General features: G+C 51.0%; 1 protein-coding gene across 10 annotated transcripts in view; it reads left to right on the top strand.

Moving 5' to 3' along the window:
* Positions 1–18,304, top strand: part of AIFM3 (apoptosis inducing factor mitochondria associated 3) — a 53,673-nt gene that overhangs the window by 30,637 nt on the left and 4,732 nt on the right. For 3 of the 10 annotated variants that reach the window (XM_055700581.1, XM_055700585.1, XM_027806014.2), the window contains 14 exons: positions 1,046–1,158; positions 3,884–3,970; positions 4,518–4,609; positions 6,544–6,674; positions 7,705–7,820; positions 8,123–8,194; positions 8,530–8,593; positions 9,537–9,613; positions 10,338–10,455; positions 11,031–11,129; positions 11,559–11,634; positions 13,520–13,579; positions 16,949–17,053; positions 18,094–18,114. In XM_055700581.1, coding sequence (XP_055556556.1) covers positions 1,046–1,158; positions 3,884–3,970; positions 4,518–4,609; positions 6,544–6,674; positions 7,705–7,820; positions 8,123–8,194; positions 8,530–8,593; positions 9,537–9,613; positions 10,338–10,455; positions 11,031–11,129; positions 11,559–11,634; positions 13,520–13,579; positions 16,949–17,053; positions 18,094–18,114 — 1,231 coding nt within the window. Of the gene's footprint in view, positions 1–1,045; positions 1,159–3,883; positions 3,971–4,517; positions 4,610–6,543; positions 6,675–7,704; positions 7,821–8,122; positions 8,195–8,529; positions 8,594–9,536; positions 9,614–10,124; positions 10,232–10,337; positions 10,456–11,030; positions 11,130–11,558; positions 11,635–13,519; positions 13,580–16,948; positions 17,054–18,093; positions 18,115–18,304 lie in introns of those variants that run through there. The other 7 variants (XM_027806015.2, XM_055700582.1, XM_055700583.1 and 4 more) reach the window with 4 other exon arrangements.

The following is an 18,304-nucleotide window of genomic DNA, read 5'->3' as shown; positions in this document are numbered from 1 at the left end:
GGATGGGAAAGGAGATTTCAAAGCTGGGGTTGTGAGGAAGAGGTGTTGGGAAGAGACTACATATCCAGCCCTGCATCAAGGACCAAGATCCACAGAGCTGAAGCGCAAGTGTCCACAGCCCCTTCCTCATGTGAGGTCTATCCTGGCATCTGTGCAGCATCAGTCCTGGCTCAGAATGCCCCAGGCAGCATGCACAGGATGTCAACCCACCTGTCTCTTCTTCCACTGTCCCCCTCCTCCACCAACAGGAACATTTTGCTGACAGACCAAACCATGCTACTGTCCAGGTCCATCTTCTTTATTGATATCACAGAAACTGTGGCCCTGAAAACATTCATCATTGAGCAGGGCTTCCTTCGTTGAGAAGAGGCTCAGGACTTCTCACTTGAGCTCTCAAATTGCACCAGTCTGGCCAGGGAAGAAGAGACATGCCCATCAGGCTGCCTGGTTGCAGGGACGCAGCATGCCCCAAGACAGATTCTTGTTTGATTTATCCTTTTTTTTGTGGTTAAAACCAAGCAAACAAAAAAAAAACCTCAAAGAAATTGCATGCAAAATACTCTACAGTGAAGCACGCAACCAACACTTCAGCCATGAAGGACTCCCTGCCCTCCATGTTTGGCTGTAAATTCACCAGGAGGTGGTCGAGTGTGCAGGGGGGAAACTGTGAGACCCTTCCCTGACTAGAGGAGTGCAAGGGTCTGAGTGGCTGCCCGTGCCCCTGAGCTTGTGAGAGGTGTGTAGGCATTGGCAGCACTCCTCAGGTGTGCCCTTTGTGGGTTGTGTGAGTTAAGGACAGGCAAGTCCCGCAGGGTCTTGGTGTCATGCCCCACAGACAGAGGGTCCCTCCTGCTGCCTGGTGCGCCCACCCCAGCTGGCTTCCCATGCAAGCTGCTTGGCTTGGGAAGGGCTGTAAAAGTAAGGCCAGGGCTAGCAGAGATTGTGATTTTGGAGTCAGCCCTGCCTGGTGGGTTTTAGGAGCCAAGTGTGCAGACCTTGAAATGCCCCATACACATGGCTGCGGCTGGTCTTCCTTCTCCTTTAGGGGCAGCTGGACTGGTGTGTGCAGAGACCTTGCGCCAGGAGGGTTTCTCGGACAGGATTGTGATGTGCACGATGGACAGACACTTGCCCTATGACAGACCAAAGCTCAGTAAGGTTTGTATCACTTTGGGTATGTCACATTCCTCCCCTGTTTTAAAATTTGCTCTAGGACCTTTCCCCATTGTTACTCATTGCAGAGGCACGTTTGTTCCTTAATTGTCCTGTCCCTGTTTTCCCTTGAATTTTCTTTTCTGTTGATGACTGAAATATGAAACACAACAGAGGAGTCGTTCAAACTCTGAACTAAGAGCACTCCAGCACAGAAACAAGGGCGTTCCTCCCTGTGAGGGTGGCGAGGCGCTGGCCCAGGCTGCCCAGGGCAGCTGTGGGTGCCCCATCCCTGGCTGGGCTCAAGGCCAGGCTGGACGGGGCTGGGAGCAGCCTGGGCTGGGGGGGGTGTCCCTGCCCGGGGCAGGGGGCTGGAACTCGATGGTCTTTATGGTCCTTTCCAACCCAAATCATTCTATGATTCTGTGATTCTTCATACATCTAGCAATAGCTGTCTTGGCCAGCTCATACCTTCCTGTTATGTTTCTGGATCAAAATCTTTAGGGCAATGAAATGGGGCATGTGAACAAACTGTATTGTCTACCAGCTTTTTTATTAGTGCATGGTTCTTACTGCCCAGTGATGCTCCATGCCATAATTACTATGATTATCGGTCATAATCACAACTCGGTAACTTGATCTCAGTGCAAAGATCACCTTTTCTGGTACACAGCCCATTTTGCATTCCAATTTGTAGACACAGGATGATCTTCTAATAACGTTTTTTATTGCTGACCCCTGACCCTTACTTGACACCAAACAGCAACTCAGGTTGGACAGCAGCATTTAATCTTGAAGCTTGGGGATAACATAAGAACAGGTGATATATGTATTCCCCTTTATGTCAGGGATGCTTATATATGGGGGCTGGTACTTTACAATCGCAGCACCTAACTCTGCTTCCAGTCCCAAGGCAAAGCGATTTTCAAAGGAAGGCAAGTATACATGCAGCTTTTTGAGAGTGTTCAAGTCATTTCTGTGCTTGGACAAGACCTGCTTGAAGTTGGGGTGAGGAGCAGCTGGCTGAAACCTACATCCAAGAGTCACAGAGGTTGTGCTGGGGAGCTTGGAGAAGCTTGCAGTCCCTGTCCCAGCCAGGCAGCTCTCCGAAACACTTACCTCTGCCGTGTGAGTCTTAGACTGCCTTTTCCACTCTGTTAAATAATAACAAGCCAGAGATGTTATGTGTGGTTTGTTAAACCTCCACTAATCACCTCTGGCTGTAGTTGCTTTTAAAAGGTGCACAAAGCCCATGGAAGAGAAGGCAGAATTTTTGGGAACAGGCTAGAAAAAAAGGCGAATTTTCTTATTTATATTGTGAGTGGGACTAACCCTGGAAACAGTCATTAGAGGAGGAGCACACAAAGCTGTAAGCAGCAGACTTCTTGCCTCCTGAAACTGCAGCTTTGCGCTTCCTCTGCCTTGCTGAACACCTGTTCACGTGTTCTCCATCTGTCCCGAGGTCCTGCTGGACTGTTCCTCTTTGTCCTCTTTGGACCATGACCCGCTCCCTGGTGTGCTGCAATGTCTCCATTATCATAGCTGGAGCACTGAGCAGCAGCCAAACCCGTGGTGGTTGTGTACTGCTCTGCGCTGCCCTCCCTGTGCGCTGATGTGGGGGCCGCCGCTTCCAAGCCGTGGAGTCGGACATTCCTCTCTGTAAATGTTGGGTGTTTAAAGAATTTGCAGTAAAACCTGTATGGCTCTGCATGTGCCTTCAGTCCTAAGGCATGAGTCTCTTCTGAGCACAGCATTATCTGAAGTCACGCTAAGGGAGTGTCCTGCAAGGCTCATCCCAGCCCCTGACTGAGCCTCCTCCGCCGAGAAGGACCTTGCACATCCATCCCCAGGGGCAGTTGGTGAAGCCCTTGATTCCTGCAACCCCTGTCCCCCTTGTGTCAAGCCCGAGTGCTATGCCTGTGTGGCACGGGTGGGTGTTGCTGTTTGCTCAGTGCAGTGCGATATGTTGTAGGGCTTGACCGTGGCATGCATGTGGCCATGCCTGTCCCTGCTGTACTGCAGGCACGGAGCATGCAGCAGTCTGCACACAGGTCACTTGATGCTCAGCTTGTCCTCAGCCTATGTCTGAGCTTGTGTGCACAGGTTTAGGAGGACAGATGAACTTGGGGTCAAATGTGAGGTCAACCTTGCATGTAAAGATGATGTAGGTCTCACCCAAATGACCAGGGAAGGCTGGGAAGAGCAAGAACCTTTATCTTGCAGCTAAAGATGAGCAGATATGGGCCGCATGCCCCTGCATCAGCCTTTGAGGGAACTTGTGCTGCGTTAACTTGGGTGCTTTTGAAAGTGTTGCCCTTGCTGTGTTAACGCTGATTGTTCTTGTTGCTCTTTTAGCTTCCATTTCCCCTGGCAACTGATTGCTTTCCAAATGACATGGCTTTTCTTTTGCTCCTATGAAATTGTGTGTGTTATGAGGAGCTGCAGGTACAGCTGCTTTGCAGACACTCCGAAGCACTCACTGTGGTCCTGCCTTAGCCGGTGAGCACCAGCCCCATGCTGAGCAGGCAGAGAAGGAACCAGAGCCCAGTCCAGTGTCTTGTGATGACTTTGACTTGAACAGGCTTTGATTCCAGCTCCTGTAGGGCAACTCTCTTAACCCATGCTGTAAGGACTGACTTCAGACTACCGCTGGCTTGTGTTGGTGACAGGCATTTCTTCATTCTCCTGTTCAAACAACAGCGGTTGGCAAAAAAAATGGCTTTTTTTGCAGTCAATGGATTCCCACCCAGAGCAGATCACCCTGCGCCCCAAGGAGTTCTTCCGAACCTATGACATCGAAGTCTTAACTGAAATGCAGGTAAGGAGAGACCTGTGTATACTTGCAGGCTGTCTCCTGCAAGTGCTAGTACGCAGAGGCAGTGTTTAGCCGTTGTGGCAGCTCTTTCTGTTCTTGGCTTACTGGATGCCATTGCAGAAACCATGCGGCTCCCCCAGCCCCTCTGGTTTGTGCTGCAGCATGCAGGTTGCTGGTGTTTGTTCAAAACCACAGTTAATGCAATTCCTCCTGTGGCAGGAAGGAATCCCTGTGCAAATTGTCATTTCTTACCTGCCATTTGTGAGCATCCTCATGTGGATCTGGAGTGACCAGTTGGCCTCTGATTAGGATGATGAGCTGGCAAGCAGTGCAGACAATAATGGTTTAAACATTTCTCCTCATTATTTTATTTATACTGGGAGATCTTCAAGGGTTTGTGAAAAGGCAACTAGGAACACCCAAGCTCTGGGTTGGCTAAGCTGTGGACAGAAACGCAAGGAGCTAAAACCTAACAGACAAGTTGGTTGGGCTGGGAGCTCGGTGAACGTCTGGGATTTCATCCCTTAACGTTATCTAGGAATGATTTCAGGTTGCGGCTGTGGATATCAAGAACAAGACAGCTGTGTTCAAGGATGGATTTAAGATGGAATACAACAAGTTGCTGATAGCGACTGGGAACACGTAAGCTATGAACAAACATTTTAAAGATCAAGAGGAACTATTTTGCCTGAGAATGTGAAGAGCTTGTGCCTGGGGATAAAGAGTCAAATATGGCAGTTGAATTCAGACACTGGATTTGTTTGCAATGGTGTTTGCCGAAAAGGCAAAGAACACCTATTAGATACATCTGTATATACCTTTATCAGTCTATATCTATATCTGTCTATATCTGTGCCATATATATCTATAAAACTGTGCTAAGTGTGTCTGCTCAGCCAAAGCTGGAAAGCCTCAGCATCATTCAAGAGTCATCCAGAAAGCAGGTATCCATCAGACATAGGAGCTGGCAGGACGGCTGCAGGATTTGCTACCTGGGGTGTTTCATGGTCAGCATCAAGGTCAAAAGGGTGTTAACAAAAAGCAGTCGGGATGCATGGACTGTTTGATGTTAAAGATATTGATAGAAAACTGAGATTTGAAAAGGTGGAGTTAATTTGCCAGCAGCACCCTATTGCTGCGCTGTTCCCTGGGGGCTGGCTTGAGACTGTGTGGGAGAGACTCGGGAAATTCCCAAGGTGTTCATCATCTTAGGATATGGAAATTAATGCCCAGGGCCTTGAACATACTTGTTTTAACAAAAGTCTCCAAAATAGTCTGAATTGTTGCCACACTGCTCTTCTTTTCACCCCTCAATAATACTCAACCCTGACAATCTGATAATTCATCCATCCAAATTTCCATCTTTCATTTCCTGCCAACCTTTTAAGATCTTTCTCAACAATGAAAGCTTAATATTTCTCTGTTGCAGCCTTAAGGTGTTGCTGTTGACCCAACCTAACAGATCCCTTTGTGAGGCTTGCTTCCAGGAGGGAAGTTTTCAAGACTGAAACCTGGTCCAGCCCTAGGGAAAGGCAGTAGCAATGTGCCTGTCCTGCTCCACACAGCTGCTGCTGGGGCACAGAGCATCACCTGAGATTGGCATCATCCCTAGCACCCTGGAAGCAGTGGGTCGGTTTGTTTTCAATAGCAGATTTGTCAACACTGGCACTTTAAAATGAGGCATCCTTGTTCCCTTTCCTTGGGCTCTAACACCAAGGCACAAAATGAAGTAGGAGGAATGCAGCCCTGGCAAAATTTATCATCTGGGGAAGGGATGTTGTAGAACAATCCCTTTGCAACCCTGTGTGCCACTTATAACAGCAACAGCCCCACCAGTGATAACTGCTGGTGCTGGGGTGTGCAGTGCCACAGCCAAAATACCATCTGCACCAGCCACCTGAATTAGGTTCAAAAGAGGATTAAGCCTTTGGCAATAATTTCAAAATCCTTATGCACAATCTCCAGGAACACTGAGTAAATGTTTTTGAGGTACCTAAATTATTTAGGCTAATCTGTCCTATTTCCAGATGTGAGCTGGGTATGCAGGGGCCAGATATTTAATAATACATAGGCTCCAGTAAGTGCCTGGGGAGGAGATGATTAAACTGGTACAGCATGCCCTTAGGAACAGGTAGTAGAACCTGCATCTCCGAAGGTTTATGAAAGTCCAAATGGCTCCAAAGCATCTGCTGGAGGATGGAGTGAGTTTTCTGTGTCCCATTAAGCTTCTGAAAATTTTACAACATGCCAGCAGTTAAGCACAAGCTTGCAAAGCAGTACCTGTCCTGCACTGTGCTGTGTTGCTCCAGAAGGGAGCTCAGGCCCATGGGTACTTTGGTGCATGGATGGGGTTGGGGTTGGCCACCGAGCAGACCCTGCTGTGCTGCTGTTTGTGGCTGTGCTCTGGCTATTGTGCACCAACATTTGGGTTTTTCCACGTTATGTCTCCAGCGAAGAGAAAAGTGAAAAAAGGAAAGGCTGAGGTGCTGCTGGAGCCCAGGAAAGGGGGTCTGTGGTCCCAGTTGCCACCACAGGGTTAAGAAAAGTACCTGTTCACCCTCAACATGTTTTTTCAGGCCCAAAGCTCTCAGCTGCAAAGGCAAGGAGGTAGAAAATGTTTTCAACATCCGAACACCTGAAGATGCCAACCGTGTCGTGAAGCTGGCCACGAGCAAGAATGTGGTTATCGTGGGAGCATCCTTCCTGGGTGAGTGCTCATTCTGCGGGTGTCCACATCTCAGCTGTCCACATCTTCCTGCAGATTATCCCAGTCCCTTGCCCAGTTTTTCACTGCCTGCTTAGAGGTAACCCCCCTACCAAAGTGTACCTTGGGGTAGTCCAGCCTCCAGCTCCAGGGTGGGTGATAAGGACATCTTCTTGCTAAAGAAATTGATTTTACTGAAGAGGCTGAGCTGTTAAGCTTGCATGGACACAGATATTGCTGTCCCAGTCTGAAAAACGTACAGCAAGTTGAGTACTGGTGCTTGGGTGGTTTTAAATCCATTGTGCCTAGATTTGGCTTCAATTGGGAGGGTCTTGTTCGTAGGTGAAAGCCTGTGGGTTTATTTCACTTTTTAGCAGGGTGGTGAATTTTTAAAATACACAGGAAAAATCTTAGAGTTTCTTTGATGGTCATTCTTTTTGCTTTATATTCTTCTAACAAAATTATTGTGGGCCTGCAAGCCTTAAGCTCAAATGGTTATTAGTCAGGGAATTTATTATAAAATGTTGGTATCTGTTTTTCTTCTTTTTTTAAAAAAAATAAATCCTGGTTTAATCGTTCAATCAATCCCATCTACAGAAAAGCATGTGGTGTTGGGGGGCAGCTGCAAAATGCAGGTCATTGAAAAGATCCATTTCCAAAACAAACCCCATAGATAGAAAGTGTCTTGGTGAAGGTTCCCATGCACTTGCTAGCACCAAAATTCTCCCATTCAGATCAAAGAAGATAGCTGGTCACAAGGGCTGGTTTCAGCCCACAGCTCATTACCTCTGCTGAGACAGTCCCAGATGTAAGAGGAAGGTTTCCCTCATCTGAGGTCCACTGCTCCAAGTGCTACGGCTTCCTGGGCACTTTGGGACTTTGTCAGGGCTGATTCCTCCTTTCAGTCTTTGAAACCTGCATCTAAGAACAAATTGCCATAAATCATAAATCTCCCTGAAATGGTGTGGCCCCTTGCGGCCACCAGGTCTGGTGGCACCCCAGATCTCCCAGTAGAGATGCTTCTGTTCCCCAGGGATGGAGGTGGCTGCCTACCTCGCGGAGAGGGCCCACTCAGTGTCCCTGGTGGAGCTGGAGGAAGTCCCCTTCAAGAAGTTCTTTGGGGAGAGGGTTGGCCGCGCTGTCATGAAGGTGACCTCTCTTTTCCATCTGGGAAGTGGTTTAGGTGACAGAGTGGGGGGGTCTGCTTGTTTCGCTTAATGCGCTAATTCATTTGTTACTGGGCATTTATTGACTAAGCTGTGATGGTAGCATTCACTAGAAAGAAAGAATGGGCTGCGTCTTCCCACTCGTGGTCCGTGTACTGGGACTCACCTTCTGCTGGAGTCAAGCCCAGAGGGTAGGCAGGGCAGTGCAGGGGGCACAGGGACACCAGGAGCAGGGATGGTTCAGGGTCCTGATGTCCCCTGCTCTGTCCCATGTCCCCCCTCCAGATGTTCGAGAGCAACAGGGTGAAGTTCTACATGCAGACAGAGGTGTCGGAGCTGCGGGAGCAGGAGGGCAAGGTAGGGTGTGGGCAGAGGCTCCCCAGGGGCACCACCGCAGCATCCCCCCAGGCTGCCATTCCCTTCACCGCCGGGGTTTTGCCCTCCACTCTTTCCTAGCTCCTGAAATTTAAATTCCTGGACTTGGCAAACCCAGGAGCTCCCAGGAGCAAGGCACTCCAGGCAGTGTGCGGTGGTTTCATGGCTCCCACCCTCCTCCTCCTGCCTGCATAAGGAGTTACAGGCAACCGGCATGGCAGCAATGACTCGAGCTCCAGCGCGGCTTGCTGCCGAGGCGGGGTGTCGGGGGGGTTTGTCCCTGAAATAACACTGATGCCCCCCTGTGTCTCACGCAGCTGAAGGAGGTGGTGCTGAAGAGCGGGAAGGTCCTGCGGGCCGACGTGTGTGTCGTGGGTGTCGGTAAGGGGCTGCCGCGGCGGTGCAGAGCGTGGGGACGTGGCACCGATGCGTCCCCGGGGCCAGGTAGCTTGAGGTGCTAGTGCTGATGTGCCACCCCTGCTTGGTTGTCACACATGAGTCTGCGTAGCAAAGCTGAAAAAGGCCTTTCTAGAGCCCTCACCCCAAAATGCAACCGAAAATATATTTGGAAAATAGTAATGGTTTTGATTTTTTCAGAAAAAAAACCCATTCAAATCAATTTCTTCCTCTCAAGTTGTTTTTTTTTTAAATCCTCCCCAGTGTGATTTTTTTCCTGTTTTTTTGTTTGGTTGGGTTTTTTTTTTTATTTTTGGTTGTTTTTTTTTTTTTTAAATTGCTGCCACTGCCATAGAAGAGGGTGGTTTTCTCCTTTACATTTGGGGAAAAAAAGATCCCTTTCTCACTTTCGAACTTTTAAAAATGTTGTGGACCAGAAGAGTCACAAAATTAGCTTAATCTGCTTTTGTTGTTCTGTTGACTACTCTGATTCGTGAAGGCTAGAGGAAAAAAAAAGATCAAAAAAGGAAAATAAAAGCTGAAGAAAAGGTAGAGGTTGTGAAGGAGGCAGAAGAGCCCTTTCTGGAACTCTGAGGGCTCCCTTTTAACTATTTCCACCCCCCCCTGCCCCCCTCCCAAATTTAAGAAGTGGATTGAAAATTATCTTCAAGCATAAAAGGTGATGGGCAGATTACAGCGGTGCACTGATGGCTCGGAGAGCGGTAGGGACCCAAGGGGTGTAGAGGGTGATGTAGTGGGAGTAGTGGGGACTCTTTAGGGTGCTCCTTGCTCCGGGAGCAACCCACTGCCTTTCCCTGGGACAGACAGGTGGCCTGGGCAGGGGGAGATCTGCTGGCCTCAGGGTCAGTCCCCTGGGGCTGTGGGGACACCCAGCTACCACAGCTGCAGCCCTTGCTTTCTCCTGCAGGTGCAGTCCCAGCAACAGGCTTTCTCAAGCAGAGTGGCATCAACATTGACTCCAAAGGCTTCATTGTGGTCAACAAGGTGGGCCTGGGGGGCAGCTCCTGCCAGGGGGGAGAGCAGGAGGAGCTGAGTCTGCTGTCCTCCGAGATGAGCTTCTCTGGGGCTCCAAACTGCTGTTGCACAGGCTTTTCATCTGCCAGGATGCTGAGATGCTGGGAGCATCACACCAGAGTGCCTGGGACCCCCCTGCAAGTGAGGGGTTTGTAAATCCCAGCCCTGGATGCCGTGGCTTGGGTCTAGCTCTGAGCTGTCCTGGAACGGCATGGATATTTTTGGGGAAAGAAATGCAGAAAGATCCATCTTTTCAAGGATCCCAAAGGATCTCTTCCTTCCTCGCCACCGGCTGTGACTCCAATGGGAGCAGTGTTGGTGCTGATGGGTGGTGTGTGTTGGGGAGGCTGGGCTCCTCGCCACCCACCCCTGTGCTTGTTGCTCATACGTGCAATAAGCCAAGCTCTATTTGCAAACACTGACAGACCCCAGTCTTCTAAGGAGGGGCTCCAGGACACCAGCCCATGTCTCTTTTTACCAGGTAACCCACCGGCAGAGGGATGATACAGGTCCCTGCCTGCATGGTCTGCTTTGAAAGTGAAGAATCCTAAATCAAATCCCACCTGGGAGTCCTGCAGCCAAGCAGAGGTTGTCCATGGGTTTCTGGGGACCGTGACAGTTCTAGAGCAGTTCCCTGTTTCTGTTCGTGTAGGGTGCAAACCCCACTGACACACACTTCTGCTTCCCCCTGCAGATGATGCAAACCAATGTCCCCGGAGTCTTTGCGGCTGGTGATGCTGTCACGTTCCCGCTGGCCTTGAGGAATAACAAGAAAGTGAATGTCCCGCACTGGCAGATGGCCCATATGCACGGTAGGTGCTTTTCAGTCCCTTCATTTTGCAACAGCAAATTGGTGAAAAGAGCCTTTTCTAGATCGCCAAGAAATTTCTGAGCCTTCTGGTGAGAGAATGAGATAACTGTCAACTACAGGGTAGTTGCATTAAACATTTTGAAGCACGTATATTTTATCCTGTTCAATACGATTTCGTTTGTCAGCCTTCTTGATGTGCATGGCCTAACAACACCTCGTTACAAACACAGAGGTGCCCAAGGACAGGCTTTCCTATACAACACTGTGTACTCCCTGGCATCTGCAGTTGCTGCAGGAGCCTTATCTCCTTGCCCTGGGACACTTAGGAGCTCACATCCTAGTGTTAGCTTGGGCACAGGTCCTAACTTGGGGAGGACCCCAAGCCCAGCCTCAGATGATGCAGTGTGTTTCCTTGCTGGTGCTTGTTGCTCTGTTTGTTTTTTTAGCCTAAGCACAAGTCCTGGTTTCCCTCTGCTCTGGGACTAGAGATGTCGCTGCACTGTGACCTGAGGGCAGGCCACAACGCTTGCCCCAGCGTGGAGCTTCCTTGCTTATTCTGCTGCTTCTCTTTTCCAGGCCGTATAGCTGCGCTCAACATGCTGGCCCACGGCATGGAGATCAGCACAGTCCCGTATTTGTGGACCGCTATGTTCGGGAAGAGCATCCGATATGCAGGTAAGGGGTTCCCCACGTCTGCTGTAGAGTTTGTGCCAGTGGAGGTGTCCTGTGGTAGAGAGGCCACAGTCAGCCCCCTTTGCTGCGGACCCTCCACACCAGCCTCTGCCTTGGTTTGCTTCCCTTCCTGGCTCCTGAGGGTATTGGTATCTCCTCCAAATCCTGCCTGCTCATGGGCGTGGGGTGCATGGCCAGGGGAATGGCTTTGGTCACGAGGAATGGCCCAGCATGAACAGAGACAGTCTCCCTGAACTTGCACTTCTCTGAACAAGAGATGTGCTCTTTGGTACCCTCATCTTCTGGTGCTGGTCTCTTGGTGACTGCAGGATGCTCTTCGTGTAGCTCTGGACTGAAACACTCTGGTTTAGGGGCTAGAGCTGGATCCAGGGGAATTGTTGCTGAATCCACTTCTTCTTCTCTGCGTTCCAGGCCATGGGGAAGGATTCGACGATGTTGTCATTCAGGGAGATTTAGATGAATTGAAGTTTGTTGCATTTTATACCAAGTAAGTGTTTCTCTTCTCCATGTTCCTACACAAGCATTTGTCCAAGCTTGTTCCGCTAGGCTGGAAAATATTTTTGCCAGAGCTTCTGTCAGTCAGTCCCTCTCTGGACACTGAGGTTGTAGGACATTAATGAAAGGCCCTAGAGAAACCATGTGCTAAGCATAAAGCAAGTTAAACTGGTGTTTGGACCTAATGTCTCTGCCAGATGTAAGCACTTTGTCTATTCACGTATTATCTGAGAGCAGATAATGGCTTCTATTAATTTGTTGCTGGCAATTCCCATCAAAGCTTTCCTCCCCCACCTCATTGCTGTGTTAATGATTTGTGACCAGGGCTGGACTGGGAGCATCACTGTCTCTGCTTCTGGTTTGACAAATTAAGCTCAAAAAAGCGGTGAAGGTTAGCAAGAGTTCAGGAGCTTTCATCATACCTGTCCTGAACCAAGCTCTCCCCCGAGCTGGGAGACTATCTGGGAATATTTTCCTGAGGTGTGTTGACAGCCCAGGGTGTGTTGCCTCTGCTGTTCTTGAGCCATGCTGGCTGTTTAGACCAGCAAGACCATGCCCTGTGAATTTCTCCCAGAAATATTTGTGGCTGTTTATTCTTTTGTTGCCTTAGTTCCATCCCATCTTGAAATCAATGGCCACAGAGCCTCCTCACACCTGGAGATGGAGGGGATCTCTTGAAGTGCTTTCTAATATTAAGGATGGGGAGAATGAAACCAGGGAAGCGAAGGTCTGCCTGGCTCAGCAATCGAACTACTTGGCAGCAGCGTTCAGGCAGGGACTGGGAGATGATCTGCAGAGATCTTCTTACCAGGGCTCACTGTGCCTCTGTCCCCTGCCCAATGTCCCTCACAGCCTCCCCTCCACATCCCCCTCCCCGAGGGTGGCCACTTGCCCCCATTGCTCCCAGATGAAGCCTGGCATTAGATGTATCCATCGGGCTTGCAGAGGCACAGGGCTCGCTTTATCATCCCATGGTGCAAGCCAGCCAGGTCCCCAGTGCTCACCCTCCTCCTGGTGCCTGTGTACCCCAGATAAAAACCTGCTGCAGGCGCTAAGGCTCCAGCATCTGCCAGGACCCAGGGGCCCTTTGCATGTGGATGCACCTCTGAGCTCACTGGCACTTTGGCCAAAATTGCCTACAAGGGTGGGTTTGTGCCAAGGCACCACCTGTGCTGGGCAGAGCTGCTGCAGGGGGACATTCCCCTTCCACAGCTGCAGCCACAGGGCTCTCCCTCCCGCCCCCCACCCACCCCCACCCCCACCCCCCCCCGCCCCAGGGTTCTGAAATGCATTCAAATCACTTAACTGCCAAAGCGGCATTTTAAAATACACAGTTTGCTCAGTGAGTGTCAGACAGTGGAAGATAAAAACCTGGTTGTGGTGGGTTTGCTGCAGTGGTTTGCAGAGTTGTGTGCACTTCTGCTGCTGCATCCCCTGCGAAGCCGCTCTGCAGCCATTGCATTGCCCCGTCTCAGGTCCCCTGGCCTTGCTAGCAGTCCCTGGCGTCCAGCACATGCAGCAAGATGGGGCTGAGCATCCACGAGCTGCACTGACATGCATTTCTTTCCAGCATCTAATCTTCTTTGAAACCTCTATTCTTCCTTTCCATACATGAGCATTTAGCTATTTGTCCCAATCCTAATTAGAAAGGAAATGTCAGATTGCTTTAATTGAGTGTCTGTAGAGTCTGTTCAAAAGGAAAGCCGTGAGCAAGGTGCATAATCCCTGTTCTGTGCAGTGGCCTGATGCTCAGCATGCCACAGTGTCTGCCTAGGCAGACTGCCCAGCGCAGGGAAGCCAGGCTCCGTGGGCAGCAGCACACCAGTGGGTGGGCGTCCGGGGTCTGCTGTTAAGCACTGTGTTGTTCTGCCATCCAGGAGAGGCTCCTGGAGATGGTGTCTGGGTACCAGGATGGCATCCCGCGCTGAGAGCCAGAGGTACTGGAGGAGCACTGGCTGGCAAGGGGCTGGCCAGTGCATCTCCCAATGTTTTGCTTGACTGTAATCAAGTCCCCATCTTGGCTTTGGTGGGACACCACCGGGAGCAGTTCTTTTTCTTGTTTGGTGGTAGTTCTTCTAGTTGGTGCTAATGCTTTTGGACTGAGGACACTGTCCCAAATCGACCATCCCCTCCTGCTTCCTTCTGCTGTGCCCACCCAATGGTTTGGACTCTTCTGGTGCGCACTGTCTTGGTTGTTGCATGAATTGCTAGTGGTTCACACTCCTGGAGCCTGTCCTCAGCACTGACTTTCACAATAACACTCTTCTTTCCTCAGAGTTTGAAGAAAGCTGTTTACTTATCCCCATTCAGAGCTGTGTGAGCTGTGGAGGGGTCAGTGTGAGGCCCTGTGCCAGGAGGTGTATGGAATGGTGCTCTGCAGATATCCTCATGGGACACTGCATTCACTGCAGCACCTCAGCCAAAATAGACCAAGGTCATCCCACCCCTAGGACCTTGGAGATCTTGGGAGATCCAGGAAGTTGCTGTGGTTGTCTTCTTCATGGTGCCCTACTTCCATTGCGTTGCACCCTCCAGAGGAAAGGAAGACCCTGCAGACACAGTGCTTGTCCACAGTGCTCCATCTTCCCTCAGCCTTTACACCAAGACTTTTGGTGGCTCCAAATCCCAGGTGCAGGAAGAGCACTCCTGTTTCCTCTGAAGACCTTGTGAAAAAATAAGAGGGGTTCCTCCTGGCTTCCCCATCTGTCAGAAGAAATGTTTAAAAGGCACTGCTGATATGGGATAAGGCTCCAGCTCACCAGTGCCCCATGAGTTATTTTGCAGAAGGACCACCTACCCTATGTCTTGCTGATGGAAGTGTTTGGGCTGCATCCACCTTCCCAGCTGGTTGTGTCGGGCACTGGCTGGGCTTGAGGCTGAGTTGGTGGGCAGCTGGTGGGATTGCATCTCCCTTTCCTTTCCCTTACACCCCTTGGTTTTTCATTCCCTTGGAACAGCACATCTCCCCCTGGTTTTGATGGATAGGTCTCTCCAACCACTTTGTGTTTCCCAGCTGGGAGCTGACTGTACCCAGGAAACCAAACACAGAGGAAACCACAGAAGTTTCAAGACTGTGATGTGTGGTGTGAAGCTGGTGCAGAGCCACGCAGGACTTGTGAAGCCTCAGACCCTGTTGTGTGCTGAGCATCAAGCAATGGTGAAGTAGCCAAGGCTGAAGCCCTGTGCGATGGAAACAAATGCCTGTAGGGTCTCCCCAGACTGTGGTTCATGTTGGGATGGGGTTATCATTGGCTGTTTGTGTTTCTGAGCTTGGGACAACAGGAGAAGAGGAAATCTGCACTGCAGTGCCTTCAGGTACTGCTGTAAGCATCTTGGGAGGAGGCTGGCTGTCTTTTGTAAAGAAAACTCATGAGTCCTTGCACATATAATTGGAGTTACACCCCTAGGGAATGGGATCCTGTCCTGGGGAGGGTGGAGGACCTTCTTTACATGAGGCAGGATGTCAAGTGTGACAGCAGAGAAGATGCAGGCTCAGAAAGTGAAGAGCTTTTCTAAATCACAGCAGCAGCTCTGAAAGGTGACAGCCCAGCAGGCAGTTCAGCTGAACACATACATGCTTTGTAATCTTCTCGGGTGGTTAATTACCCTCGCTGCCTGCCACAGACACCTGCTTTCCAGTGGGAATGTATTGCCCGTCAACATCTGTATGTTACTCCTTATGCTCACCTCACCTGCTGGATGGAAGAGCTGCAGGCTATCAGAAATCCCCTCTGCTGTAGGTACACATCTCTGCAGTGAGCTAAGGATGCTTGAGATGGGATTTCCAATGGCAACCAAGTCTTGCTCTGCAGCTCCTGGCAGTGCAGCAGTTCCCCCCTTCCTGTGACTGCTCCCATGAAGCAGCAGCTGGTGCTGGAGCTGCTGTCGGCCCGTCTCTGGGTCTGGGTGGTATGGACTAACCAAGCTGTGGACAAGCTCTAGTGGTTCCAGAGAAGATTCTGGGCTCCTGGTCTGCTCTGCACGCCTGTGCTCACCCATGGGATGAGGAAGCCAGACCGCCGCTGTTTCTGACTTGCTCTCCCTTATTTGTAGTGAGCTTATTTAGGAATCGGAGCCTTTTGAAATAGTTAGTCTTCTGAGATGGAGTTACCCTGTGGCTTTTTGAGGCAGCTACGAGAGATTACTTCAGCTGTTCCACAGAGCTCAGCATGGCTCCACAGAGATGAAATGTCTTCTGAAACATGGCCTCTGCTCTCTTCCTCCCAGGAATGAGGCATATGTTCCCCCTGCCTCCCCACCTCTCCCCTCCGCCCAGCTGCTCTTTGCTGTGTTGGTCGCAGAGCTCTTTGGCAGTGGATTGAAGAGCAAATCTTGATTTGCTGAGTGCCTCTACTCTGCAACTTACTCAACAACATCACCAGTGTTTAATATCTTATGCACCTTCTCTGATCTTTGCATTGTCTATTCTGTTATCTATTTGTGAGTCATCTCCTGGGTTCAGTCTTCGAGGATTTACACTCACGTTGGTCTCTGCAAACATCAAAGCAGAAGACCCCTTCTTGTTTGCCTTGTGACTTTTAGCCAAAGCTCCTCCAGCATTTTTGCATCCTCTTCCCTTCTGCTTCATTTGTTTCCCATTCAGCCTTTGAGGTTGCATTGTGCCACCAGCATCCTGGTGGGTGATGGTCAGCCAGACTGGGATGCACTGCTGGACATCCCATAGATACAGGGGTTTCGTCACTGGGGCTGATGGGACTCTGGCATTGGACACCCCAGATGTCCCAGTGCTTTGGGGAGGAGCATGCCTGTGAAGCAGCTTGGGGGTGGGCACTCTCTGCCCCCTTGGAGGTGGGGATCAGGAATGAGATGTGGAGCAGCACAACTGAGTGTCCCACAGGGAAATCTTGACCACCCGCTTCTTCACTTCCTCGGTACAGGGCAGCAGCGCAGGGATCGCCTGCCTGGAAGGCAGCACCCATTGGGCATGCCTGCTGTTGTCTAGGTTTTTAACCACCATCAGATCCACCATTGTTGATGTTTTCCCACAGATCCCACAGATGCTGTCTCTGTGCCCTGGGCACCCCAGTGATGCTCACCATGCCAGCATGTGAGCGTTGGTTAGAGCAACAGTGGGACCAGCCTGCAGTGCCAGCTCTGAGCCCTCTCCTGTCCCTTGTCCCACACCACTAGCGCAGTCCCCATGGTGCTCGTGCCTTGGAACGGGTCCTGACCCTGGAGTGGGTGTTTATCTTTGCTTCCTGCTTCTCTCCAGCATGTTGCTTTTTGGGTGATGGAGCTGTGGCCACCTGGGCTTGTCCTAACCACTCTGCTCTGCCTGGCCCTAGGAGCGATGAGGTGGTGGCTGTGGCCAGCATGAACTACGACCCTATTGTATCCAAGGTGGCTGAGGTTCTGGCTGCTGGCAGGAGCATCCGAAAGCGTGATGTGGAGTAAGTAGACGTATTGCAGGAACTGTCAAGCGCAGCAGTGGGGTACAGGGCAGGGCTGAACACCCCAAGGGAGGACCCTGATGGACATTGGGCAACTCTTTCTTGCTGCTCCCCACTCCATACCCTTCTCGTATCTCCCTTCCTGCCTCACTCACTCCATCCTCACAGTGCTGCCTCCCAACCACCTCCAGGTCTGGCCGCACACAGGAGGTTTATCTTAAACACCAGGATCCAAATCCTTGCACAGACTTGATGGGACAGTGGTGCTCACTGCCACCAGGTGCTGGCACATCACCAAGGCAGCACTGCCTGATGCTGGGGTGCCCCTGGGCACCCCGTCAGTTGAGAGGACCCACAGAGAGAGGCTGAGTGTGCAGCCTGTGCACAACTCTCTGCAAGAGCAAAGCCCGGAGAGCTTGCAGTGCCAGGACACCGGCCCTCAGTGTCTCAGCCTCTTCTTGGTTCACTGGAGTGTAGCTCATAGGCAAAGTGCATTTCTCTCCCTTTGCTTTGTGTTTAAGACTTTCAACAGGAGAGCATGTATCCCTGCATGCAGAGAGGGAGGACAGAACATGCTGTGCTGGAAGGCAAACGCCAGAGAAGTGATAACAGCTGGGAAGGAGCCTTTAGAGTGGGAGTCACAGCTGAGGGGGAAATGTGGGTTCCTGTCCCTGGGGTGTTTCCACATCTGGAATAAAAGCAGACTTTTTCAAAAGCTCAGGGAGAAAAGCACTCCTAGCACCCAGGCAGCCCAAGCCAGCTCAGACACCCTGGGCATCCCTGGGATGGGGAGCATGCTGAGTGTCCACCCAGCCACCAGTGACTGGGGCAGGGCTGTGTCCATCATCTCCAGCACATCAGGAAATGGTTGCTGGCTGCCTGGTTTTCCGCTGGGAGGGATGTGGCATCTGCTGGGCAGCCCAGCTGTGAGGGGAGCTGCTGGCCCCCATGGTGGGGTTTGGTGAGCCTGGAGAAAGCCAGACTGCCTAAACTTGAATGTCTTTTCTCTCTCTGTCTCCTGCTGCTTTCGTACCTTTTAGGCTGTTTGTCCGTCATGGCAAGTACGTTCAATTTGGGGTCCCGGGTGCACTGGGGGTGAAGGTCTGGCAGGAGGGACAGCCAGCTCCCTGCTTGGACCATGTCCCTAATTCCAGTGTGAGGACACTGGTTATGGCTGCGTGCTTGTTTTGCAGCCCCTCCCTGCAGGGGTGCGATGCCACAGTGCTGGGTGGTGGGGCTGGGCGTGACAGG

Source organism: Falco cherrug, chromosome 1 (assembly GCF_023634085.1).
Source record: "Falco cherrug isolate bFalChe1 chromosome 1, bFalChe1.pri, whole genome shotgun sequence".
NCBI lineage: Eukaryota > Metazoa > Chordata > Aves > Falconiformes > Falconidae > Falco > Falco cherrug.
This window is presented reverse-complemented; position numbering and strand designations above follow the sequence as displayed.